This window comes from Papilio machaon, chromosome 23 (assembly GCF_912999745.1).
Source record: "Papilio machaon chromosome 23, ilPapMach1.1, whole genome shotgun sequence".
Lineage (NCBI taxonomy): Eukaryota > Metazoa > Arthropoda > Insecta > Lepidoptera > Papilionidae > Papilio > Papilio machaon.
This window is the reverse complement of record NC_060008.1, coordinates 2,941,325-2,969,222: the sequence shown is the minus strand read 5'-3', so window position 1 is coordinate 2,969,222 and position 27,898 is coordinate 2,941,325. Positions and strand designations below refer to the sequence as shown.

At 34.8% G+C, this 27,898-nt stretch overlaps 2 protein-coding genes across 3 annotated transcripts in view; one reads left to right on the top strand and one right to left on the bottom strand.

Moving 5' to 3' along the window:
* Nucleotides 1–2,866: 2,866 nt before the first annotated feature.
* LOC106708964 (membrane-associated guanylate kinase, WW and PDZ domain-containing protein 2) lies at nt 2,867–20,794 on the bottom strand. Its single transcript, XM_045683739.1, has 21 exons — nt 19,910–20,794; nt 17,769–17,968; nt 16,115–16,224; nt 15,669–15,768; nt 14,807–14,938; nt 14,526–14,655; nt 14,170–14,366; nt 13,677–13,798; nt 13,307–13,408; nt 12,824–12,932; nt 12,109–12,216; nt 10,899–11,294; nt 10,446–10,559; nt 9,092–9,227; nt 6,051–6,162; nt 5,473–5,608; nt 4,753–4,877; nt 4,151–4,242; nt 3,439–3,522; nt 3,215–3,348; nt 2,867–3,065 (listed from the first exon to the last, which is right to left on the bottom strand). Exons 1-21 carry the CDS (start codon nt 20,122–20,124, stop codon nt 2,887–2,889), a joined length of 3,033 nt encoding a protein of 1,010 aa, XP_045539695.1. The 5' UTR covers nt 20,125–20,794; the 3' UTR covers nt 2,867–2,886.
* Nucleotides 20,795–23,085: 2,291 nt separating this feature from the next.
* LOC106711223 (filamin-A) overlaps nt 23,086–27,898 on the top strand; it is a 62,065-nt gene continuing 57,252 nt past the window's right edge. The window contains exon 1 of one of the 2 annotated variants that reach the window (XM_045683744.1): nt 23,086–23,187. The gene's annotated coding sequence lies outside the window, so the exon portion shown is untranslated. Of the gene's footprint in view, nt 23,188–23,222; nt 23,274–27,898 lie in introns of those variants that run through there. The other variant, XM_045683746.1, reaches the window with a different exon arrangement.

Below are 27,898 nucleotides of genomic sequence, written 5' to 3'. Positions count from 1 at the left end.
AAATGAAATTATTAAATACATCAAAGTTCATCTTTGGATGGAATGTTGTTCTCTCTCTCTCTAAATACAAATGTTGGACAAGGCAAGACGATATTTAGGATCTAAAGGCACTAGTTTATTGCGTTCTTAAATCACTAAAAAAAAAAAATGGAGCGCGATAGAAAATACAATATTGTGACAGATAAAAAAAAAATTAAGGAATAAATACGTAAATTATTTTCACTTATTAGGCGTTTAAATAAATCTGAAAATCTAGAAAAGTATAGTTATTTCTAAACAAAATTTTTATTTGAAATTTATACGAATGTTTAGATGGATGAATGGATGGATGGATGTTGGTTACAAGGTTTCTCTGGAACTGATGCATGGACCTCAATGAAATTTGGCATAGTTATAGAACAAAGTCATGGAAGAACACATATGATACTTATTAAGTTTTTTTAAGTCCATGCGGACGGAGTCGCGGGCGACAGCTAGTGAAACATAAATGCATACTGATGTAGTATAAATGAACTCGCACGCCATTTTTATTTAACCCGAGATATTTTTAGATCTAATATTATTAAATAACCTTAAAATACATTTCATCACTCGGTGGTCCGCATATTATTCTGAAGTAGTGGTTGATTATATATATTATATTTATATAATATACTATATACGTGAAATATTAAATATACCAAAAGGTAAATTATCAATCTTTCTTTTTTTTAATATACAAAATTATTGTAATACAATTGAATGTAATGCGCGAATCCTCTGCAAGCGAGTCACGACATTCGACCTCCATAAGCGAGAAAGTCGGGTAAGAAACCTCTAGAAGAAAAATTGACTCTCACTTATCCAGGTTTGATTGCATTAGAAATTATAAACCGTTTAAAATAATAATCATCAATAATTTATATTTGTTTCAAAAATATCTATAAATTGTCAACCACTACAACTTACTAAAGGCATTTAGACAATCTTAAACTTTTAATATTAATTCGAGTTACGAGATTAATTAATAATTAATTAAATGGATTTCTAAATAATATTTTTATTTCAAAATTTACATAAAAAATTTTAACTGTTTAATTAAATCATAGATTAAATACTCAATAGATTTCAAACGAAATATCTCGTATTCTATATTCAAATGTATTTCTTATAATAAGGAAGTGTTTCTTCTCTGTGGAAGTGAATCTTGCTCTATCATGTAAAGATAAACATTATTTAGAAAGTGACAAAAAATGTCATTGAACAAACTCAAATAGTTTACACGGTAATTAGTCGTATTATAGACAATACAATTTGGACGGATTATATCGAAAAATGTTATGCAAAAGGTTCGCATGAAATTCAAACATATTAAAAGATTAAATTATAATGCATACTAACAGTAGGTTTCCGAGATCTAAATCTCCGTTTAAAATATATTGTTATCTCTATTTTGTCAAAGATAATGACGATTTCTTTATACAGAGATTTTGGTCTCAGAAACCAACGATAATTGTAACTGTAATAAACATTGTAGAGTTGAATTGCGCTAGAATTTATTGTTTGAAATTATAAGTTTTGTTATGTAAAGTTAATCCATTATTATTCTACTATAAAAAACTAAAATTAGACAATTAATTAAAGCTATTTCATCATAATTATTACTTAAATATTAACTTCATTAAAACCTATTTCACAATGTCCAAGTAAAGTTAAATAACTAACAAACAAATTAACTGAAACATAATTTATTATCAAAATAGTTTGCGGTTTTTATTTGAAGATTTTGAAATCATCATCAGCTCACTATACGTCTCCCACTGAGGGGCTCGGAGCCTACCCCAAGTTAGGGGTGACTATGACATAGTCAATGCTGGTCAAGTGCGGGTTGACTTCACACATGTCATTGAATTTCTTCTCAGATATGTGCAGCATCACGATGTTTTCCTCCACCGTAAGAACGTCGGATAAATGTACATATGTAAATCGAAAATCGAAAAAAAATAGTACATGGCGGGATTCGAACCCAGGACCTGCAGATTGCAAGTCAAGTGCTTAGCACCTGAGCCACCGACGTTCTCAGATTTTGAAACGATAACTTTATTTGACAAATAAGCTCCAAGTATTCAGGAATTAATTGGACATTATGAAACAGTCTCCTAAATAAATTATTGTCAAATGACAAGCTGCCAAAATACTGAAAAAATATATACATTGTGGTTACCCTACATCTTTAAAACTGGTAGAAATAATCCTTTAATACAAAATATAATACAAACATCCAAACATTTTAGTTTGTAAACCAGTATCAAGAATGTCAACACATTTGCTTGCACTAAACATTTCCTTACAAATTCATTGATAACTTAGAAATTTTTAAAAGTCCATTTTGTTATAATTGAGTAGATTAAATTAAAGTTAATAATAACCTCACCAAAATACAATTAATGGAAAGCAATTGCACAGGAGTTTAGAATTCTGCATTCGGCAGCAGATGCAGTCCTACGTCGGTCAGCAGTTGCGGATCCGTCAGCAGTCCTACGTCGGTCAGCAGTTGCGGATCCGTCAGCAGTCCTACGTCGGTCAGCAGTTGCGGATCCGTCAGCAGTCCTACGTCGGTCAGCAGTTGCGGATCCGTCAGCAGTCCTACGTCGGTCAGCAGTTGCGGATCCGTCAGCAGTCCTACGTCGGTCAGCAGTTGCGGATCCGTCAGCAGTCCTACGTCGGTCAGCAGTTGCGGATCCGTCAGCAGTCCTATGTTGATCAGCAGTTGCGGATCCGTCAGCAGTCCTATGTCGGTCAGCAGTTGCGGATCCGTCAGCAGTCCTACGTCGGTCAGCAGTCCTACGTCGGTCAGCAGTTGCGGATCCGTTAGCAGTCCTACGTCGGTCAGCAGTTTTGTATCTGTCAGCAGTGCGGAGGTGCAGGTAGCACGGTGAGGGTGACAGCTGCGCCGGAGCGTTTGATGAGCGCGACCACCTCCGGGTGCGGCAGGTTGCGGACTGGGAGGTGGTTGATGGCGATTATAGTGTCACCGACGTGTAGACGACCGCAGCGCGCAGCGGGAGAATTCGGAATCAACTGACCTGAGAATTATTACAAAGTTCAATTTTATTTATTTAATAAGTGAATAATGCAACAATTCAGGTTCTTAACACAGGATAGGCAGAGATTATGAGATATTTAGCGCGGTTCTCACACACTTCTTTCGGACTTCCCTTTAATCGTCACATACCTATAGTACTCGTTGCCTTATTTGTAGAGGAAATAACTACGAAGCCGAAACCTTCTCCCTCGTTCCGGGTAACAGTGACGTCATAGGGCACCGGTGACCAGCCACCTGGAGGGCCATCGTATTGAACACCGTACCTAAAACACAGATATTAAGAACCCCTCAATTGGCACGTCTGGAATATAAATACTCTTTTGTGAGACGTGCCAACTCAAAAAAAAACTTACATAGGCATAGCCGGCGGGTACATAGGTGATGGATGAAGTATATTATATGATGCGGGCGCCATGTGATGTGAGGATGGGTCGGCGCTGGAAATAATCGTAAAATTATTTAAATATATTCCTATTAAATTAATAAAACTAGCACAACTACTACAAGAAACATTTAATATGGCCGTAAGTATTATCAAATGTAACTTTTTATATGACACAATAATCTAGCCAACAAACGCGATAGAAGAGCTAAATATAACTAGTTACAGTCGAACCTAGATAAGTGAAAGTCTAAGGGACCACGATTTCTCTCTAAGTAGCGGTTCTCGCTTACGGAGGTAGCCCGACAGGACAAGACAATGACTCTCGCTTATGGAAGTTTCTCGCTTATCCAGGTTCGATTGTATTTACAAATGAATGAAACGAAAAAAAAATAGATATTGCTTACATGTGATATATAACTGGTCTTGATTTATAATCCCGCAGAATTAATAAACTTTAAGAATTAAAAATAAATTGAAAGAGAACCTATTTGTAATTTAAATGATTGTAGACCAAATACCTATAGTTCAGATCAGTTTACATTTATGTCCGTTTGTAATAGGCATAGTCAGATTATAAACTGACGGAGGACATGCGGGTCGGATAGAATCTCATAACAGAATCTGTAAACAAATCGATTGTTGTTGTATATGGAAGATTATGAATTTGGTTTTTAACTTACGTAAGCAGTGGTTGGTGTGCGTGTGGTGCCACCATTGTTGGTAACCCTAGAGGCTGGATATCAGCTCTGTTGTGTCGTACACCTAATGTCACCTGGAATATAGATAAAACAATAATAATTGAAAAAAAAGTTGACTCGACTAAAAACTGAAGAGTGACCTTTCAATCGTTTAAATCGTTCATTGGGCTTAGTATGAATATTTGTGATAATAGTCATGGATAAAATTTATGCAGCGCCCCCTTCCGGACATAAAGTACACCAAAAATCTCATACTACAATAATATTGACATATTTGAAGATAATGATACAATAGCGCTTATCGCAAATATTCATGCTAGGCCCACTGTGACACTTGTATATGAACATATTTTTTTTCTCTGCTTTTTTTTGTAGGAGAACGAGCGAGATGACAATATTGTCACATTACAGGTGTAACAAGAGCGTGGGCTTGTATTAAATCGGGAAAAAATAATGTTTTGTAACAATGGAGATGACGGCAGACAGATTGATTTGGAAGACGGAAACCTGGTGCACCTTATGTAAGTGGGATAAGGTCAAGGAGATGATGATGATGATGAAAAATAATGTTTAGTAGTACTGACATGTCCGCGAGATGCAGCTTGAGAGACGTATGCGACAGCGCGCGCGTGTGTGGCCCCGCCCAGTGGTACACCGTCTACTGACGTCAGCAGATCTCCCGGACGCAGCAGCCCGTCTGCTGGACCACCTGGTACATAAATAAGTCTATTAATAACCATTAAACCTTAATACATAACTTCAATTAATCAACTTTTACACTAACTAAACAAGAAATATACATAACTAGCTGTCGCCCGAAACTGTCCGCGGGGAATTAAAAAAAAACTTAATAAGTAGCCTATTTGTTCTTTCAAACTATATTTTATATATGTACCCAATTTTATCATTCAGCTGTTCCGGAGATATCTTCAAACAAACATCCATCCATCCAAACATTCAAAAGAGAGAGAACGATTATTATATTACTATTGTTAAAAATATACCAATGTAATTTCACCTGTGAGTAATTATTTTAAATATTGAGGTGGCAACACTATATTTTTGTTGTTGTAATTTAAGTTTGTTCTCGTGTTTATTAATAAAAGCACATTTCGCTGTATAAAATTCTGTAATGTTTATTTTTCACATCAACTATATTTTAGAGATCAGGAGTTGGCAACATTTAAAAAGTACATTTATAGTTTGAAAAAACCCCCAAGAATAAAAACTATTAAAAAAAACAAAAAAAACAATTATTTTGATATTATTAATGTGTTTTAGATAGAGTATAAGAAGTACATTACCAGGTACGACGTATCCGACGGCGACGCGACTTCCGTCTTCAGTGCCGCCGACAATGCGGAACCCAAAGCCGGCAGCTCCACGAGCCAACCGCACCAGTACATCCGCCTCAGGGTCCAGCGTGCCACCACTCTCCACCTGCACACAAGCTACTGTCACTACTGGGGTAGACAGAAATAGTAATCGAGATTCATACAGCCGTTCTGGTGAGTTCTGTTCTAACAAACATCCATCCGTACATCCATACATTCGCATTTATAATATAAGAAGTAAGATATAAAATCTACGGGGATAGGAAACTGAATATACTCGAAATAATTATGGCTACAAAAGAATCTATCTAAAGTGTATAGAAAACTTTAACATCTAATATATAAAATTCTCGTGTCACAGTTTTCGTTCCCGTACTCCTCCGAAACGGCTTCACCGATTCTCATGAAATTTTGTGAGCATATTCAGTAGGTCTGAGAATCGGCCAACATCTATTTTTCATACCCCCCCCCCCATTTTTTAACTGCGCGCGGACGGAGTCGCGGGCGACAGCTAGTTAACATATATAATTAGAGTTAGTGACTAGTACCTGTGGGTAGTTACCGACGTAAGTACCGGGTTGAGACATGACGTCACCCTCGTAACAAGGCGAGCGTCGCACCGGAGAGTGCATGTGACGAGATGGTGAGTTATCTCGAAGTCTGAAATATTTAATACATTTTATATTACTTATTTCCATAGTAGCTGGAAGGGAGGGAAAAAAAAAGTGGACCTGGTTATCCCCAGACGGCTTACATAGAAACGAAATAGACTATATAGCTACAAACAACAAAAAAGTCATCCATAATATAGAAGTTCTGAGCCAGTTTAACTTTAATACCAACCATCGAATGGTGAGAGCAACAATAAAATGCAAAGACCCTAAAAAAAGTAGAATTTTTTTTAATACAGAAGCTTTGTTCAAAAGTAAACAGTATTTAGAATCTAAACCTAAGAACGAAACAGAAGAATACTACAACAAAGAAATAACCGAAATATATGGTCCGATATTCAATAAATGCTCAAAACGCAACACGAGCTGTACTGAAAGTGAAACTAAAATACTAATCGAAAAAAGAAGACAACTCCTGAAAATCGGAAAAGATAAACAAAATTTAAAAGCCATAGCAGAATTAAGTAAACAGATAAGTAACAGCATAAAGAAGGACAGAATATGTAAGAGAGCAAACGTATTAAACTATCACATAACTAAAACAGGAGGAATCAAAAAGGCTGTGAAAGAACTGAAGGAAAAGAAGAACTGGATACCAAATATAAAAAATAGAGCGGGGAAAGAATTGACAGCAAGAAAATCCATAATAGAGACAGCAACTGAATTTTACAAAAAATTGTATACTATGGAGAAAAAGTCCACAACTATTAATGTAAACCTGACCGATGACAGTACGGAAGAAACGCCAGAATTTCTTGAATCCGAAATTTTAAGAGCAATTAACAGTCAAAAGAAAGACGGGACGCCCGGACCAGATCAAGTGACAAATGAAATGATTAGAACTTCGATTATAGACCCTGAAAACCTAAAGAAACTGATAAAAATATTTAACCTTGTTTTAAGAACAGAGTGTATACCATCTCAATGGACAAAGAGCACAATTATATTACTTCACAAAAAAGGAGATAAGAACTTAATTGAAAACTATAGACCTATTAGTCTTATGTCGAACATTTACAAAATTTTCTCAAAATTGATACTTAATAGAATAACAACAATAATGGACGAACAACAACCGATAGAACAAGCTGGTTTTAGAGCAGGATTTTCAACCACTGATCATATGCATGTCGTAAAACAGCTAATAGAAAAATGCCAAGAATACAACAAATCTCTATATATTGCCTTTGTGGACTATAACAAAGCCTTTGATTCCATTGACCATAATTCACTTTGGAAAGCCCTGTTAGAGCAAGGAGTACAAAAAAAATACATAAGAATTATCAAAAATATATATTCCGATTGCACAGCACAAATAAAACTAGATTCAACTGGTGAACCGTTCCCAATATCTAGAGGTGTCAGACAAGGTGATCCGTTGTCTCCAAAACTTTTCTCTGCACTACTAGAAAGTATATTCCGCGATCTCGAATGGGACAACTTTGGTATAAATATAAACGGCAGACAACTTAACCACCTTAGATTCGCTGATGATTTGGTCCTCATAAGTGACAACTCTAACACTCTCCAACATATGTTACAACAGTTAGCAGACTCAAGCAGATTAGTTGGGCTTACGATGAATAAGTCAAAAACAAAGATAATGACAAATAGGGAAGAAAATGTTATAAAAATAGATAATGAGGACATAGAATACGTTACAGAGTATATTTACCTAGGGCAATTAATATCATTCAAAGACCAAACAGATTTAGAGATCGACAGTAGGATTGCTTGTGCGTGGAAAAGATATTGGTCCCTTAAGGAGATATTTAAAAGTAGCCACTTTCCTATATCTGCTAAAAGAAAGGTGTTTAACTCATGTATCTTGCCATGTCTCACATATGGATCCCAGACTTGGGCGTTGACGCAGAAACATGCTCATAAACTCAGAACCTGCCAAAGAGCTTTTGAAAGAAGTATGTTAGGTGCGAAGCTGAGAGACCGTAGAAAAGCAGAAGATATAAGAAATATAACTAAGGTGGAAGATTTGCTAAGAAAAATAAGACAGCTAAAATGGCGTTGGACGGGACATATGACCAGAGACAGCAAAATAAAATGGACAAAAATAATAACGGAATGGCAACCACGGGACGGCAAACGAAAAAGGGGCAGGCAATTCAAAAGGTGGTCAGACGATATAAAAAATATTGGAGGGACACTTTGGACAAGAAAAGCGCAAAACAGAAATGAATGGAAACAGTTGGAAGAGGCCTATGTGTCACACGCAGACACGCCGACAACTGATCTTGGATAAAATTAAACAAATCAATGTACATATATAACATTAACTAAAATAGAAAGTAAGATGTGCTAAATTTAATATTTAAAAAAAAAATGTAAATGTAAATGCTTTAGTTTCGGCAATAAAGGCTTAATAATAATAATAATATTACTTATTAGTGGTAAACGAGTGAACGGTCACCAGATTTCGCAAAAATAGCGAAGCGACCGCTGCACATAGACATCCGCAATTTTAGATAAGTTCCCTGCCTTTAAATGATGGACAGAACAAGAATACTTCCCCTGCATCTGCATTCTCTCCGTCGTCAAATTCAGGTCCCATTCACATCTTGTCCTTATAATAAAAGGATGGGAAGAGAAAGTGGACTAAAATTAGGCTGCTGGCCCTTTGAATAATTATACTAATTATCTTATCAAGTAAAGCTGGGATAGTTTTTAACTAAGAAATGTTATTAGGGAAACACTATGATACTCGACAATTGGAGAATATAATTTTTACCTTTTCTTACTTCGCTAAATTAGACAATAGGTATAGTATTTTTCAAATATCTTCGCGGCTCAGAACTTCTTACGAGTCACTGCGCATATAAATTTGGGCCGTCAAGATATCTGAAAAGACTAATACATTTTTTACTTCACTAATATTACTAAGGTAATAAGAAAGGTAATAGAACCTGAGAGGTGATCCTTTAATCCTACTGTTTGAGGAGTTGTTTGACGGTGATTGACTCTGCAGACGAGTTGACGGAGAATTGGTCAGTAGACGATCTGTCGCGCTGTTGTTTGAAGGTGAATGACTTCTCAGACGACCTGCACACAAAAAAAACAAACATATTAATTTGATACCTGAACAATACTAATTGAACTACATCTGCCCTACTTAAAGGTATAAAAGGAGTTTGTTGAACCATCAAATATGTTTGACAAAGTGTTATCAAGCTATTTATCACACATTACAAAAAAAGCGTCAAACAAGAACAATCTAGGGATCTAACACGATTTGCGTGAAAGTATTCGTAACGTTGTCAACAAAATTTACATTACATTGACGATAGCGACTTATACGCCGTAATTAGTGATGCAACGGATGTCTGTTTCAGTTTCCGCAAGTGCGGAAGTTCCGCGTGCTTTTCAACATCCGTTTCTGCTTCCGTTTCCGCAACTTTTATAACGGAGATAAAACGGAACTTTACGACGGCTGAGAGATCCAAATGCGCGGCGCGAGACGCGCAGTCCGTGCGCGGCCTATCGGCACTTGTCGCATTTGTTTGTTTATGTACTATTTTGTGAATTTAAGCGCGTAATATTTTCTGCTGCTGTTTGAAACAATCAGTTTCTCTTGCTGGAGTAAACTGTCCAGTTGTTGCACATATAAAATTTGACAACTGGCAAAATGTGACTATTTCATACTTACGAGTTATTAAATGTACTTTTGAATAAGTGATAACCATGTTTTATATGATATATCATTCATCATTATATAGTTAGAAATATATTTGTCATTTGTCAACAAGAGTGGTTTGGCGAACTTTAATTTGTAAATAGTGTAATTTTGTTTCCTGAAAATAAATTAAAAGAAACGCGTATTTTAACTTATTGCAGCGCAGTATAAATACATACATTGAAGGCTAAAGGACACCGATATCCAATGCCTTAATAAATTAAAAACGAATACAAACTGTTTTTATCGAAAAAAATATTTTTGTGAATATGTTTTTTATTATTATTTACACTTCTGTTTCCGCATCCGTTTCCGTTTCTGCTAAAATTTATTTTTGACATCTGTTTCCGTTTTTGGTTCCGGTAAGACACTTCTGTTGCATCACTAGCCGTAATACAACGACAAATCTCATACAATTTTTTTTGACGATGTTACGAATGCTCTCTCGCAAACTTTCGTACTAGGCTCTTGGATAACAATGTGTCAAAAAATTATTTTAAAATATGCTATTGGATTGGTATTCTTTCCTGAAATGGTTAATATTTTCTTTTTTATGTTAGTTGAATACTTCACTGTTAATATTTTACCTGTGGAATTGGAAGGCGAGTGAGGGCGAATTCTGCTTGTAGAAGGTGACTGACGTGACAGACCTCCAATGGCCGCAGTCGTAGGCGAATGAAGCATACCATCTTCTGGAAAACCTGCACAATAAATAAAATAATTACTTTTATTTATATTAGTTTCATTATTATTGACAAATTACTACAATTTATATTAAGAAATCTTAGAATAAAATACATGCTAATGTAAAATGAATTATATAAATTAGTATGTAATATAAGCCTATGAAGTTTTCGAACAGTCAAAGAATTTTTCAAAACTCGTTCCGTAGTTTAGAAAACCAACAATAAAATCTTTCCTGTTTATAATATTAGTATTCATAATAAAAGCCACTAGACCTCTAAACTTTCATAACTCATGGACATAATTATATTAAAGGTTAAAAACCTTTCGTTAACCAAAAAAAACACCCAACTAACCTCCATTATCACTGCTATCAGCAACACTTGCATTCCCTCTCCAGTACGCAGCGTTCATATCAACGTGCACAGTCGGTGTTGGCACTTCCCCCCAATTCCCATTCCATCTCTCTCCATTCCCCTCCCAAGCGTTCCCATTTGCACCGTCCCATTTCTGGCCATTCTCCTCCCACTTCTGTCCGTTCCCTTCCCATTTCTGTGCGTTCTCTGCCCAGTTGCGTATATTATTAGAATTATCTATCCACGTCTCTTCCTGCCATTGTGTGTTGGGTTCAGTCCAAGGTGTAACCACTGGTAGAGTGAGACGAGCTCCAGGAGTACTACTTCGTCTTCTCCGGTCCATTAAACTCTCCCGGGTTTCACGGGATTTGTGCTCGGGGACTGCGTATGTTGCTTCTATTAACAAGAACTCAAAGTAAAAAAAAATTTTACAACTTCAGTTTTCTTTTAACAAATAATTATATTTTTAAAGAGTAAGTAATTATGACAATAATAAATCTATCTATATATATAAAAGAAAGTCGTGTTAGTTACACTATTTATAACTCAAGAACGGCTGAATCGATTTGACTGAAAATTGATGGGGAGGTAGCTTAGAACTAGGAAACGGACATAGGATAATTTTTACCCCGTTTTCTATTTTTTATTCCGCGCGGACGGAGTCGCGGGTAAAAGCTAGTATATAGATATATTAATTAATAATATAATTTCTGGATATATATTATTGTACTCTTTGCTGGAGACTAACAAAATAAATCGACTTTGTCAATAGAAACACTAATACTTTCTAAGAATCTAAAAAAAAAATTTGACAGTATTTGATGATGAAAAATGTTAGTGTTAGAATATTATAAAAAAACTAATGTAATATTTTCCAATATGTGTATCTACTTAATGTTACATGAAATAAATAAATAAAAAAAACTTGAGAGGTGTGTTGGGACACCCGGATGGAACGAAGTTCCTTTCTATTAATTAGTGAAGGAACCAATGTTTATTCTATGAATAAAAAACTTAAGTCTTCACGAGAAGTACATTTTATTTCTATGAATTTTCGTTATATATTGTCACGTCGTTGCCATGGTGATATAGCAAAAAGTGTCGTGACAACTTTTCGTAAGAATTTTTTCCGTCTAGCCTCCTTTCACAACGCGCGATAAGGAACTTCGTTCCAAAAATTATAAAACACTTTATGTAGTAAATGTCTAACCTGTGTTCATGCCATTCAGTCTATCTCGCAGACTATCCTGAGCAGGTGATCGCAGTTGCTCTGCTGTTGGAGTCTTGCTCCTGCCCAACTGATTGTTGTTTACTGACGCTGAATAAAAAATGTCTGGTTATACCAATTTTATAGCAAAACACAGTTATTATAAAAAAAAAAGATTACCTTCCCATAGGTTAAGTATAAAGCCGCCTTGTGTAGCATGTAGGAAAAATTATTTAATTATAGTACAAAATAGTACATGTTGTGTGATATGTTTGCCTGTCCTACTTCAGAATTCATAAGCAATCTTACTAATATTATAAATGCGAATGTTTAGATGGACGGATGGATGTTTGTTTGAAGGTATCCAAAACGGCTCAACGTATTTTGATGAAATTTTGCACAGATGTAAATAATAGGCTCCTTATTAAATTTATATACACGCCGAATAAAAACTATTACTATATTAACTATTAGGAAAATACTGACAAACAATACATGCGTATTTCGGCAATGAGTTGGCACATAGGACATAAAAGTGTTCATCTTCTTGACGTGCCAATTCACATTTTCCACGGTTGAGTTGGCACGTCTGTATCGAGAGTACTCTTGTTCTCGACGTGCCAACTATAACGGGTATAGTTTTTTTCAAATATCATGACGGCTCGGTACATAGTACGAGTAAAATAATACGAAGGGAGGTTAATAATATTATGCGTACAAGTGGGCTGCAGTCTCGTGGCGGAGCGACTGCGCGGTGCTCGCGTCACATTATTACGTCTCCAAACGCGCAGCGTCGTCTCGTGGAGCGCTGGACATTCCTTTAGTACCTGATAAATATTGTATTGCATTAGAAGACATAAAATTAGACCTATTATTACAATAGATTATAAAGTTTTAATTAAACATATACTTGGGTCGGTGGCTCAGGGGTTAAGCACTTGACTTGCAATCAGCAGGTCCTGGGTTCGAATCCAATATACCAATAAGTTTTTCGATTTTCGATTTACATATGTACATTAATCCGACGTTCTTACGGCAAAGGATAACATCGTGATGCTGCACATATCTGAGAAGAAATTCAATGATATGTGTGAAGTCAACCCGCACTTGGCCAGCATTGACTATGTCCTAGTCACCCCTAACTTAGGGTAGGCTCCGAGCCCCCTCAGTGAGGACGTATAATGAGCTGATGATGACGTACTTGTACGACGTGTTGGTGTGGCGCGTGTCTGACGTCCGTGTCTCCTATCTGCAGCAATAAGTCACCTTCTCGCAATCCCGCGCATCTACTTCTATCCAGTACCTTTACATATAAGGAGATGAGTGATTATAATGTTAGACATGTGCAGTTAATTCTTTTATGTTATTGATTTCACGAAAATTCACTACTTTTTCAATGGCGGATACATAAAAAAAAGTATCTTGGCGGCTCGGAATACCGTAAGTAGCTACGGAGCACAATTTAGGTGTAGCATGGCATAGAGGCAGGAGTAAGAGTACTGCGCAGCGCGCAGTTAACTGAGCCGCCAAGATATTTGAAGCGATCCATACTAATGTTGTATGAGACGTACCTTCTTGACCTTCTGTCCATGTACACTATCAGCGATGGTGAAACCGAAACCTGCAGCACCACGACGTAACGTCAACGCCAGTTCACGACCCGGAGACCGAGCACCGCTGCGACTGTCGTGCTCTGAAATATTGTATATTTATAATTTTCCTACTGGTAGAAGGGTAATGCTTTGGAACTTCAACATTCAGATTAATTAATTGGTCATCAAAGTGATACTCTTAGTGTAGATTGCTGATGAGAAATGAGGTAGAATGTCGCAAACTTTAAAAATTATTAGTGGTCGCACTTTGGGAGAAATTCGACCACAATTCTTTCCTTTTTTTTTATAAAATCTAGTTTTAATACACATTAACATACATTATCCGTTCGCCTAATTCTTTTAAAATGGGTATAAAGTTTTCAGTTCCCCAATTATTGTGTGTGTTAAAATTGAAAACAACGCCATCTATGTGTTGTAGTGTTTTTCGTGTTTTATATGTTAAAAAATTCACCAGTAGCGAGGGTAAGTAGATGATCAGCGGAGGGGCACCGCGGTGGCACAGCACTAGTCTCCGTGGTGGCCAGCTCATCCAGGTCAAAGGAGCGGGACATGAGCCGGCGCTGGTCGGTGCTGTGCGGTGTCACTGGGGAGTTGTCAGTCTCATCATGACCCACCGCCTCATTACTGTTGGGTGAGTCAAGGTTAAATCTGGAAAATAAAAATATCAAATTATAGGCTGGAATCTGGCTTAGAACTGACTGTCAAACTAATTAAGTCGCGGAGACTTAGTGGAATGGTTTCTCAACCACCATATAACTTGATAAGAACATGTTTAAGCAAGGTTCTGTTGAATTTGATTATATTTACCTGGTCCTCAAAGCCCTTGTAAGTTGCTGCATAGCAACAGCATCTGAAGTAGCAGGTGTTGTTGCGTCCACCGCTAACGTACTGAGAACACGGGTGTTGGGGTCCTCGGAATCAAATGACAGAGGATAACCTGAAATTTTAACCAAAAATAAATGATTTAAATTTTTATTAATTCGTATATTTCTAAAACTGTTAGATTTATTCTCCATTACGCCCTAGAACACTAAAATTTCACTGTTAAGCACACACAAAAAAAAATTTTTTTTGGAGAGAATACTGACCTCGTACAAAATGTAATGTAACATCAGTTCCAGGTGTAATAGACTGGAAGATCTGTGCGACCTGAGCGTGGGACAGGCCGCGAACACCGCGGTTGCCCACGCCCACCACCACGTCGCCTGGACGAAGAGCACCTAGAAATATATATGTATTACTTGTAAAACTTACATTTGAGTTAGAAAACATATTATATACAACTCCTAGTACGATTAGAAACTCTCTTTATAATTTGTTCTATGAGTTAATACAAAATAAGTTCAGAATGGAAATAAAATACTTGCATACCCTTGAAAAATTGCCCACTTGTAAATCGTCCAGATAATTATTTAAGTTTCAAAACTGATGTACATAGTAATATAAAAATAATAAGAAACAAATTCTAATGTATTTAGTACAAAAGTTTATGTATTCAGAGGTTAAATTTATACAAAGAAAAAAAAATGTTTTCAAAACTCGTATAAACAATGTGAGAACAGAATTATAGTTCTACGCCCACCCTCCATTAGTAATATACGCAAAGTTCATTGAACGAATTCGCGAATTCCAATTGAAAGAACATAATTTTTAATAAAATATTTAACTAGTAAAGTGTGTGGTATATTTTTATAATCACTTCTTAATCTTCAATCATACTTTAATCTTACTAATATTATAAATGCGAATGTTTAGATGGATGAATGTTTGCTTGAAGGTATCTCCGGAACGACTCAACAGATCTCGATTAAATTGGGCATACATGTAGAACATAGTCTAGAAGAACACATAGACTACTTAATAACTTGTTTAAAAATTCCGCACGGACGGAATCGCAGGCGACAGCTAGTAAAATAGTTATGTGTTAGTAGTAAGCTAGTGGAGTCTTACCATCAATCCAGGCTGGGCTGTGAGGCACAATACTGCGAATCTGTAGGTAACCTTCTGTTTCTGGTATACCTTCAGCCCCGATAAGTGTGAAGCCGAGGCCCTGTGAATTAGTACATGTTGGAATTTTACGAAACAATTAGTAGTTCGAGAACTACTCTCATTTGAATGAGTCACTAAGATTAATTTGATCGTAATATTTTACGACGTAAAATATTTTACATATGCCCAATTTAAGATAGTACACACTAGAGGGAACTTTTAAGTGATGTACCCTTGCAGAACATAACGATAGTGTGAACCTACCTTAAAATATACTCGGTACTACAATACAGATAAAATTAACACGAAAAAAAGATATATGTAAATTAATTAACACGGACATAACACGAAGAGAAAGTTCGATGTTCACAGATTATCGATTATTTACGAACAAATGGTTTTCATACCTGAGTGCCTTTTGTGAGCGTTATAGTGAATCTCTCCCCGCGTAACTCCCCCCCTGGTGGGGGTCCGTTCGTCTGGCTGCCTCCCCCATTTTCTGCTGCTAACTTTTCAGCTGTAAAGTATAATTTGTAGTCAAACTAGTAACTTTTTAAATTTAATTTATATACTGTTTGTACGAAACAAGATTCTTACCACGATTAGGCTATTTGAGCTCCCGATATTTTGGCACAGTTGCGCCATTATCACAGGTCGAATGGTGTGGTCAACACGATCAGGATCGTGGTAAGAATCCCGTTTTTTACGAACAGAAGTTATACTTTTTTACTAATTTTGAGTTATTTTAAGTTTTTTTATTTTATATTTTAAGTTTTTTTTATTTTAAGTTTTTTACTAATAGAAGTTATACTTATACCCTTGTTAATAAATAGTAAGGAAATATGTTAAATTTGTTTTATATTAACATATCGTGTTGTTTGAAAGAAAAATATAAAATTAAAGCTGTAGTCCACAAGATTTTCTGCGTAATTAAAGACGCGGTAACTAGGTAGATTAGAAATATTAATACTCTTTCTTTATTTCTTATGCTTGCACCCACTAATGACTTCCTGGTAATAATTGATGTTAATGTTGTAAAAGCTAAAGAATTATCATTACCGACCTAAACAGATGAAAAGTAATATAGATTTAAGTAGAAAGTTCTATTATAATCTTTTAAAAATGTACTTTAAAATTAAGGTATTAGAGTTTATTTCAACTTTATTCAGATTAAATTATTACATTTTCATACAATTACTTGAACAGGGCTTCATATAGTGTTCACAAGGTTAGTGAAGTAGACCATGTAGGAAGTAAGACTGGTATACAAGTACAAGATTAGAAACTTATATGGAAACAACCTTTATAAAATTCATGGCCTTAACAGTCATGAGTTCAAACCCTAGCTAATCATTAAACTCACGTTTATTTTGTAACTACCAGTCGCCTTTGTCTTCGTCAGCGCAGAATTTAAAATAAAACTAGCCTATAACATTCCCGCGTACATCAGCTACCTTCCCATCTAAGTCACGTCAAAATCGGTCCAGCCGTTCCGAAGATAACCCGGTACAAATGCGGCTTTGCCGACAGACGTACAGACAAACACAAATTTTAAAACTTGATTTTTTGTTACCAACAACACATACAAAATATGACTTTTTTCGATATTACATACAGATACTGCAATTTAATTAATATGTTTGTATAGATTCAAGAGTGGCCTTAAATTATTCAACAAAAGCTAACGGAAAGTTTCGTAGGAAAATATATCAAATATTATTTAAAGTTACCTGTTTGCTTATTTTCTTTTGTTTTGCGTGAAAAATAACATTGTTTTTGTTAATTTTTTAGAATCTTAGAAAAGTCTTTAAAAAACTGTCACCATTATAATTATTTTTACCAAAGGTTTTACCTGACAATTTCTTTGACTCCTTATCTAAGAGTGTTAACAGGAAGATTAGAATATTTAACCATTAGGTAAAGGAGTACCAGCCTATGAATATTCAGTGCTTTATATTGTAAAAGATACATATTAGTTTAGTAGTTAGAGAATTTACCAAAAACAAAGATTTTTTTTTCTTTTATTCAATTTAATTTTCAAAACAGAATAAAATATCTTACCTCTTAATCTTCTAGCCTGTAGTACAGGATTTTCATATTGTGTACGTCTATTTATATGGTCAACGTAATAAGAGCCATATCTTTCATCGGTGACTCTTTCCCAACCGTATGGCAGTTCATCTTCCCCGCACTCTCCCAGCGAGTGCTTCCGAACTCTCGCTAACCTTGGATCCAGCCAGTGTGATGTGCCAGTATTGTGACTAAGAACCAGAACAACAAAATTATAAGCATAATAGTTTTCTGATATTTTGGTGGCTCTTAACTACCAGAGTATCTGCACATAACACTATTTATAGCAGGGTATAGCGGGCACTAACAGCTTGTTGATGACCTTGGGCCTCCAAGATATTTGACAGGAACTATAAAAAAAAACCTACATATTCCAACTGTATAACTGAATCCATAGAATAATGCCGGGCCGGTAAAGTAATGTTAATTGGTACAGAAATTTGAAATGTGTCTATGGATGATTAGTTTGAGAATTCACTAGAGATGAGTTTATTGTTGTCAGGTCACCAAACCTACTAGCCGGACAGACCAGCCAGTTTGACCGGCCATTTGGGTAGAAAGGTCGGACATCCTGTATTATTTAGAATTTTGTCTCAGTATTATTAGTTACACTCTCGTTTGGGAAATGTAATAAGCCTAACAAAAGCCGGACAATTGTTTATTTTGGTCGGACACGCAATTGAAAGGCCTACCTATGTCTGGCTTTATCCGGACGCCTGGCAACGCTAGATGGGTTGAGTAAAATCAGTTATGAATCTTATTAATATATGAATATTATTGCTATCTGTGTTTTATACAAAGATAATAAAAGGGATGGCATAAGAGAAGATTCATTTTGTTAAATGTCACAAGAGAAATTCAACACTTTAATTTCTTTTTTGTTGGCATTCAATCATTTAAAAGTTGCTGGTGTTTAAAATCGAGGTTAAAAAAGCCTAATACAATTTAAACTTTGAGTCACAGCTGTTGTTTACAACAAATCTGAGTGTAGGTGTTAATGTTATGGACTTACCTCTTTAATTTTCTATTATAACAAGAGCACATATTTAACTAACAAAATAAACAACAATTCAACAATTTCTAACAAGTTCTATAAATAATTAATTGCACTATGCTTACTACACAACTGACCGAATCAAACTGATTCCAAATACAAGTCTAACAATCAATCTAATTTTAGAACTTACAAAAAAAAATATTTACTCTAAACTTTGGGCTGCCGTGGAAATATGTGGATAAGTGTTTTGTATCAATAGATGGTGTTAACATGAAATTTAGTTCATGGTTAATCTATTTATGTATCCAAAGTTTTTTAAAACAACTCAGATTGTGGAGGGAGGATTAATGTTTATGAACTAATACTGTGTTTATTTTGCATCTATACTTTGTTTCCATGCCTTTGCCAAGAACTTACATTGTTCAGAGAACTTAATAAATACAGGATAGTCAATACCAGACAAATCAGAATCAAAGCTTAAAGAATAGGCAATATGGAGTAGTTTTTATGTACAATGCTGATTTTTATCAAGACAGTTCAAGAGGGATATCCGATTTAAATCATCATAACCAATAAGTCATTTAATTGATGTGCTATTTAGCATTTTCTAGTGAACATTTTTACAACCAGTTTTAAGCTTGTGTAATATATTATTATATATCTCATACAATTAAGTCATAATATGACAATCCATTTAAGAAAAACTGGAAGTATCATCTTTTATTAGATCAACTGTGTAACTTGAGGGAGGAACATGAATCTAATTACATTACTCTCTAAATTAGACAAGTCATTTTTAATTCAAGAGGTCAAAATAGTATGCAGACTCATATTTCAGCTATATTTTAATTTAAATACAGTTGAACCGGGATAAGTGAGAACCAAGGGACTATCTTTTTTGCTTATAGTGGTTTCTCACTTACCCGAGTTTCTCTACACGACTCTCACTTATAAAGTGGTGTCAAGGTGCTGTATACTTATATAAACTCATGTTTGAATTATGTATTATTAAAAAACATCCTCAATATAGATGGAGTATTATTCCTATATAATTTCATTATGAGACATTATTAGTTAGGGTATTAAAATATTTGTAAACATCTTTTTATTATTGCTGCATGTTATTTTTACTTACTCTATGAAGTATCTCTCTCCAGATGGTGTGAAGGCTTTTTCCCACATAGGAGGCAATGGTCCAAGGTTATAGTCATCTTCGTCTTCCCGCTTGTGTCCAGGATCTCCAGGTCTAACCCCCACAACAGAACCTCCAGCTGTTCCCGCCGTTCCAGAACTATGTGTTGAGATTCCAGCTGAAGACAGTCTATCCGAGTCCACCGAGCTCTGTGCCATTGCTTTAGAAGTTGTAACACTTTAACATTTTACTTTTCTTTTTAATTACTATCGTAAATTGTTCCCGCCGACAAAGTAAGTCACTTAATTTGAAAATAGAACTGGCACAATAAAAAAATTATCTCGATATCATTAGTTTCACATTCTTTGCACTTTACTCATCGAATTAAAAGACGTACCGTAAAAACAAAACAATAGTCGCATGCGGGCAAGCCAATGACCACTTATGAGTCATTTTGGGACCTGGTGACTCCTCAGATCGCGTATTTTTTTACCTGTCCGACAACAAGTCGATCCACGTAGCTACTCTAAGTGGATTGTCGTTAGTTTATTGATAAGTCATCATTAGAGTGTGCTTAATTCGTTAGTGCATATCGACGCCGCGGCAAACGAGAAACGATGTACCGCACTGCAGGTGCATCATAACGAATTATAACGTTAAAAACAACATGCATATTTAGCGTCCCTCTGACTTTGGTAACGGTAAATTAGATAACACAAACTAGAACTCGACACTTATGCATGCTAATAAGACACATTAACAAGTTCACTTTCTCACATAAACAGGTAAAATCTCAACTTTTGAAAGTAGGTGCAACAAGTGAGTGAGTAGGATGTCTAACACGGCGTCTATACAGCTGTTTTCTTTGAAACTATGCTGCCTATCTGCCTATCTGTATAGATAGGTACGCTCATCAAACTACCGTGTTTTGGTTTTATTTTATTGTTTGGTTAGTGGTAGGGATACGATAATTTATACTCTGTGATCGAAACATTTTACCGTTTTTTGAATTAATATAACTTTTTCAATTAAAACGCATGTAACATAATGTGTTGGTTGGTACCATTAAAATTCCTTTTTTTAATTCAATAAATCGGAAAAGAAGAACATAGTATCGATAGCAGTTGGCTTTGTTGTGCTACCATCTAGCGGGGGTAGGCAATAACATTACGACATAACGCCATTTGTAAAATTTTTGGTTAATTCTTTTTGTTGTAAGATGGCATTTTCTTTAATTATTTTACTTTTTAGAATTTTGCAGCAAATTATTCATTTTTTAAGAGTCTTTGCCTTGATTTTCACTCCGAAATATTTTTGTGTTACCTTCTTTTATGACTTTTGTGCTTATAATTTTTTTTCTACATCTAGGATGAGCAGACGGAAAGACGATCTAGTGTTCTATGTTAAAATTAAACGAAGGTATAAGCTTTTAAGCATCTTACGACCAACACACCGATTTCGAAGATCTTTCATAAATTCTGTATGTTCATCAAAGTCATAAAAACTCAAGATGGATGTATTTATCATGAAAATGAATGTCAACTGACACTGGAGTGTATTCTGATGGACGTATGAAGGCAACAATAATTTGGTCAACAATTTAAAACGCTGCTGATTTGCTGGTTAAAAATACATAGCATTTAAATTTCGAACATATTAACACTTCCCACGCATACTTCACTGAAAAGCTTTCAACATGAGATTGAACGAGGATGGAAGGTAATAATTTTAAATCTGCATATGCATTTCCGGTCCAATTTACAAGCCCACATTTCGTACAGAATTGTTTGACCAACAAAAAAAAAAGAAATTTAAATGCATCCTCATGAATTATTCATTGTTAAGTACTAACTTCTAACTATTTTAACAGTCATGAAAACACCACGTATCTTCTGCGTACGAGGTATGGGGGCCAGATTTATGTAAAATCATCTCTAGCATTTTCATCATTGAATAGAGTATGATTTTTTTTTAATTTGTTCTATTAAATTAGTAGCTGCAATTAGAAGAAAAGGATCACTTTATTGTTTATTTTGTTTACAGCAAAAAAGTCTGACTGGAATGTATAACATGATAGTCGATGGTGTAATCAATAATAATCAGGACTGGTGTTAAGATAGGGCGCGGTTGAGCGATCGCCCAGGGCCCTGGACAGTAATGGACGCCACAGGTAAGCGAATTACACAGTTTCACACAACGGTGTTACTTCCAATCCCACCTACCCCACGTCCTTCTACCCACCGCGTCGTAAAAAAACCATTACTGATAAAAACTACATTAAAGTCTTAAATATTTTCAGCTTCCAGTTTCTTTGTCAGGTTGTCCTTGGACATAGGCCTCCCCTAGATTCCTCCACACTTCCATGTCCCGGGCTAATCTTCTCCACCTCTTCGGTAGGTTCCCATCTCTTTACTTGACGTCTTTTTTGTCATTTCCTATTTCTGGGGTACCATTCCATAACTTCTCTGGTCCATTTATCCTTATTTGTCCTCATTATGTGTCCTGTCCAATTCCATTTCAGTTTTTTGCATATGTTTTAAAGACCCTTAATAATATTCAAATAGTTTACGTTTCAATATATAAAATAGAAAATAACCGATCTACTTTTCACATCGAATCTTTAGATTCTTGGCCGTCTGATGGGACTTCGCCGAAGTATAAAAATATATTAATGATACCGATCGAATGGAATTTTGCAACTATTCCACGCCCACTTCGAGTCCTAAACTAATTTCAAATTCATTGCATATTGTAAAGTTATGATGTGTTTCGAAACATTTGTTTCAGATTAACCTAGAAAACATACCTACGTACTTGAACTTTTAGTAGTCAATTAAACGACAAGTTCATTTGATGCTATATGTGGTCAGTGATATAATCAGCTAATTGCCGGACTCACAGTCGTTAAGTTTGTGAAATCTACACTAAGGATCTCCCTTAGTGACCAAATAACGAGCCTGGAAGCGACAGTAAGTCTAGGGTGATGAACGAATGAATGGAGAAGTAAAAAGGAAGGTTTTATTCATTCATAAGACGAAAAGCACTTCTTTGACTATAAATATCAAAACTTCCCGCCAGTATTCAGTAAGCGAGCGACAAATATTCTCGCAGCTGTATACTAAATGTATAAATTGCACAAAATTCACATAACACAAGTATTCTGGTATCGTTTGATAGCGAAGGCATAGTAACACTCTCGCTCGACGCATCTTGGCATTTAGTGCGTTCACGCGGACAGCCGCCATTTTCAATTTTAGCGGGATTTTCGAGTTTTGACAGAAGTAAGTGTGATTTTAATGTAATCAAATCTGGTGCAATTTTTGTGCATTGTGAGTGTTTTAGTTATTAAATTTCGACAACTTCTAAGGTAATTCAGAAGAATAATTAATAATACAACGATATTAATTATTTCTTTGTTATTTTTACGTTAATTGTTGGAATTAATTAATTGAAATTGTGTACTTTATGGACCTTTGGGTTATTTAGTAATAATATTAAGGTCTTCCTAAAGTTTTAATATATTTTTACTCGTAACCCTAAATTATTTGTATTTGATAAAAAAATCTAATTAAAGTCTGAATTTTTTATGATTAATCGTACCATGGATCTCATAAAGGACAAGTCTTATAGTTCACTTTGTGGCTTATGTTTCTGCGTACGACTAGAACTTATTTCAATAATCAAACAGGAAAATGTGGCGAAAACTCATCAGTTACTTCTGTAATTCTTTTAACGATGGTTGTGAATGTTGTGCATACAATTAGTGGAATAGTCTCCGTCTTATAGTAATTTGACCGCAATTTGTTACCATATGGTGTAACTATCGAAATTAGGTTATTTTTAGTTGTTTGTACTAGTTAAAATTTCCATCATAAACACCGATCAAATGATCATTAAATTTAATCAAATTATTATTTGTTTTCCATCATTTTATAACATATAGATATACCTTTATAATCTCAAAGTAAAGACTCTAATATCGCGAATTATCAGGTCGATTTCCTTCTTTCATCGCATGATAGATTCAACCCACACGATAGTATGACATGAGGTCATAAAATAAATTCAACAAAAAAAAAGTAACCGAAAATTTTATTATAATTATTATAAACTTTAACGGTGTCATAAAAAAGAAAACAGCACTGTGATATAAACAATGTGTCAGACGAGCTATTTTTAATGAACACAGATAATATCTCATGCGATATTTTTTTTTTCTTCGATGAAATTTTTTAAAGTCCACTCACACTGAATTTGCCATTGATATTTTTAGATCTTGCACGAGACTGTGTGACTAAACTTCAGTTATTTGAGACGTTCAAACTTTTAAATTTATTCCATTATATTTGTAAAAATTAAGAAACAAAAAACGTGCGTACGGACATAATATTATGCCGACAGGTGATGGGTACATAAACAAGAAAGTAATGACATTGAATTTGGATTACTACAAAGGTAGTAAAAAGTTTTGTGAAAGAATACATGCGTAAAAAGGAAGTAATTTAAGACAAGACGGCTGATAGAGATAAATAAAAGGAAATAGCGGGAAGTAAGCTGGTGAATTTGAATTTATAATAAAGCCATTATTAATATTGCAAACTATCCTTAAAATCGTATTGTAATCATAAGTTTAAGATTTGTTTATGTTTATTACTGGACAGCATGTTAACTAATTACTCACGGAAAGTGGGACAAGGATGAATGTAATGGCCGCTGCACTCGTGCCCGTCGCGATTTACTGCACAGATCTAAGGAATTCCTAGAAATTCGGATAGATTTTATCATATATAAATATGTACAGTTATATATAAAGTGTTTTTTCACACGAGTGGTACGTAGAGAAAGACCAATAAGAACTCAAAGTTCTAGATCTTTCCATTTAATTTCAAGTTAAGATAAGAATTATACTAAAATCTTTTAATATATCAAAGCTTGGCTGTTGCCAAGTGGAAGAGCCGCTTCGACGGTATCCTTGTGTGCTTGGTCTATTGCATTTGGCAATCATATACCGTTGAAAAGTTCAACTACTGTTTTGTCCAGTACAATGAAAACAATTGTATTATATTAAGTAAAAAATTAATATATAAACGGCTAAAATCACGTATATTTGTCCGGTGTCGGCACCAATTTGAGTAATAATTGTTAAAATGCATTCTGTCTGCAATATGGCTCCCTATTTCATTCCCTTACCAACTTACCCTTTCCTTTATAACTACCACTATATGTTCTGCCTAGAAAAAGCTTCCTTGTTATTATGATTTACCTAATTAATTAGTCAAAACATCTTAGATAATGTTTGTTATATACCTCATGTAATGATTTGATTGATCGGCTGTCACAAAAGCTGGAACTCCATTAGCTATGACAGTTTTATTAAAGGCAACATTGACTTATCGCTTTCCTGCACTTTACAATGCAATTTCTAACTCTGTACTGATTATAAACAATCTAGGTTTCCAATTAAAATAACAGAAATCGCGAGTTGTCACAGTTACTTCCTCGTGCGATGGTTTGATTTATTATCACTCTATGTAATGCGCCATTGCACCTCGAGTATTAAGAGCAAATGCGATTTGTATTTTCAGCATCGCTTTGTGTTACTGTCTTAATATTAATTTAATGATAATTCACCAATCAAAATACAATAAAAACCCTTTTAAAACATCTTGATAGTGACCAATGCTTTTATCCAATTACAATGGACCAGATACATCAACATCTCTCGCCTTTTCCCACTCAAGTGTGGTCGGCACATAATGATAATAAACCTTAAACTTTAACCATTTATTAACCTTAACAATGGACCAGATAGTTTTAATGGATAACCGTGTGGAAATAGGTATTGCGTTGCGGATTTTAATTTTACCATGTTTTCCTTTTGTTCAACAAATACCCAATCTTTCTTGTTTATTATTTAGTATAGATTTTTTTAAAGATTTAAACGTATTCGATTACGAAATGTTCTAGTGTAGCGAATAGTTCATTAAAACGGACAAATAGGAACGATACGCATTTCCCCTCGACCCAGTGTCGTCTTACTACGAGTGGGCGGCACAGGCGTGCACTCCACAGGGACGTACTCACAAGTAGAAAAATTATCATATCATAAAATAGTATAACCACAGTATACGTCAAGTTAGTCCTGTAGATTGAAATTTTAATGTTTATCTTGTAATTTTGTTTGGAAACATTCATAGTTATATTTTTTTTTTTCATATAACAGCACCATTCACAGTCCTCTAGTGTGGACTTTTCGTATTAAATCTACACTGCAGAACTATCGTTGTGTCCATTAAATTACTCCGAATGCAACTGTTGAATAAATGCGAAAATATCTATAATTAGGTATTCAGTACTTAGTCCAACTCTGCTGTTGACTTCCACTCAGCAACAGAAACAGGCTTCGTTACTAACGAGGACTAAGAACAGTATGAGAAATTCCATAAAAGGACAATGGGCAAATTTGTATGGAGTCTGGGCTAAATGCTCAACAGTGATGAAACCCATGCCATTTGAAAGATTATGGGGTGTTATTTAATTCATACTATGGCAGCCATGTCGAAATCGAGTGCGAACATGGTGTTTTCGAGCATTCAAAAATATAATAATTACTATGGGAGTTAGTAGCATTAGCGTGTTGTGTTTTATATTTAAGAGAGAAAAAACAACATGTTTGTTTGTTTATTGCTTTATTATCATTTATTACATAGATTTAAACATTTTTTTCGAACTACAATAATATTTGTTACATTTAATAAAATCTTGTTTTTTTACCAAAACAAAAATGTAACAGATGTTTGTATATTATTAAAATATTATTCTAGTTCGAAAAAAATGTTTAAATCTATGTAATAAATGATAATAAAGCAATAAACAAACAAACATGTTGTTTTTTTTCTCTTAAATATAAAACACAACACGCTAATGCTAATAACTCCCATAGTAATTATTATATTTTTGAATGCTCGAAAACACCGTGTTCGCACTCGATTTCGACATGGCTGCCATAGTATGAATTGAATAACACCCCATAATCTTTCAAATGGCATGGGTTTCATCACTGTTGGCCCAAAATGCCCATTGTCCTTTAATTTATATTTTCCTGAAAAAGATTATATAGTACGAGTACGGGCCTGTCTAGCTCTCTGGCGATAAAAGCTCCGATATAAATACACGCGGCGGTCGCGCATTAATTAAGACGTAGGGAATTCTTAACGGGATCACTGGGATATTTTCGTTGGCTTATATTTTTACATCGAAACTCAAAACTACTTCAAAAATATGCACGATGACGGTTAAAGAAAGAATTGGCTTCAAAAAAAAAAACATTAAAAACATATATCAAAAATAAATATTAAGTAAATACGGTAAAAAAATTATTCGAAATTTAAATAGACTATTCGTTTTCCAATTTCCTGTTTAATTTCCTAATCCGATTACAAAATTCCGTAATTCATAATCTTTCGGCGACACTAACATTAAGCTTGGCACGTGGGTTGGCGAAATCATTTAAAATAAACAACGATCGCATTTTTTTAACTTTATTTATTACTTTAATCACTTTTACACATAACCACCTGACGGCATTATTTTGTCGGTCACAACTGAATTGCGTCGGAAATAGAACTATTAAAATGCTAAGAATTCAATCGACATACAGAATGTTATGTAATAACTGTCTGGGACTTCATCCACGTGGAATAAAAAAAATAATTCACAAGTTACTATGTGAAAAAAAAATCAGTTTCACGGGAACTTTTATCTACGAGTTGGAGGTTATATTTTTCTTGGTAAGTTCTACATTATGTTAGTAATACAGTATGAGACCATAAACCTTAATTACATGTAAAAAATATTTATGACGTTTTGTATCTACCAGGATATAAACGTTAAAAAATATATCAAACACGTCCTTTTTACAAACCACGTGTATTGTAGTATATACGACGTCAGTGGAAAAGGAAATTGCGATGGAATGAAAACACGTGACAA

What these genes read in the sequence shown, in the direction of transcription:
- LOC106708964 (XM_045683739.1), bottom strand. Translation starts at nt 20,124, where the DNA reads ATGGCACAGAGCTCGGTGGACTCGGATAGACTGTCTTCAGCTGGAATC. An exon ending in TACATTACATTTTGTACGAG is followed by an intron (nt 14,656 to 14,806) that starts GTCAGTATTCTC and finishes TTAAAATTTCAG; the next exon opens with GTTATCCTCTGTCATTTGAT. An exon ending in ATTAAAGGATCACCTCTCAG is followed by an intron (nt 6,163 to 9,091) that starts GTTCTATTACCT and finishes TAAATATTTCAG; the next exon opens with ACTTCGAGATAACTCACCAT.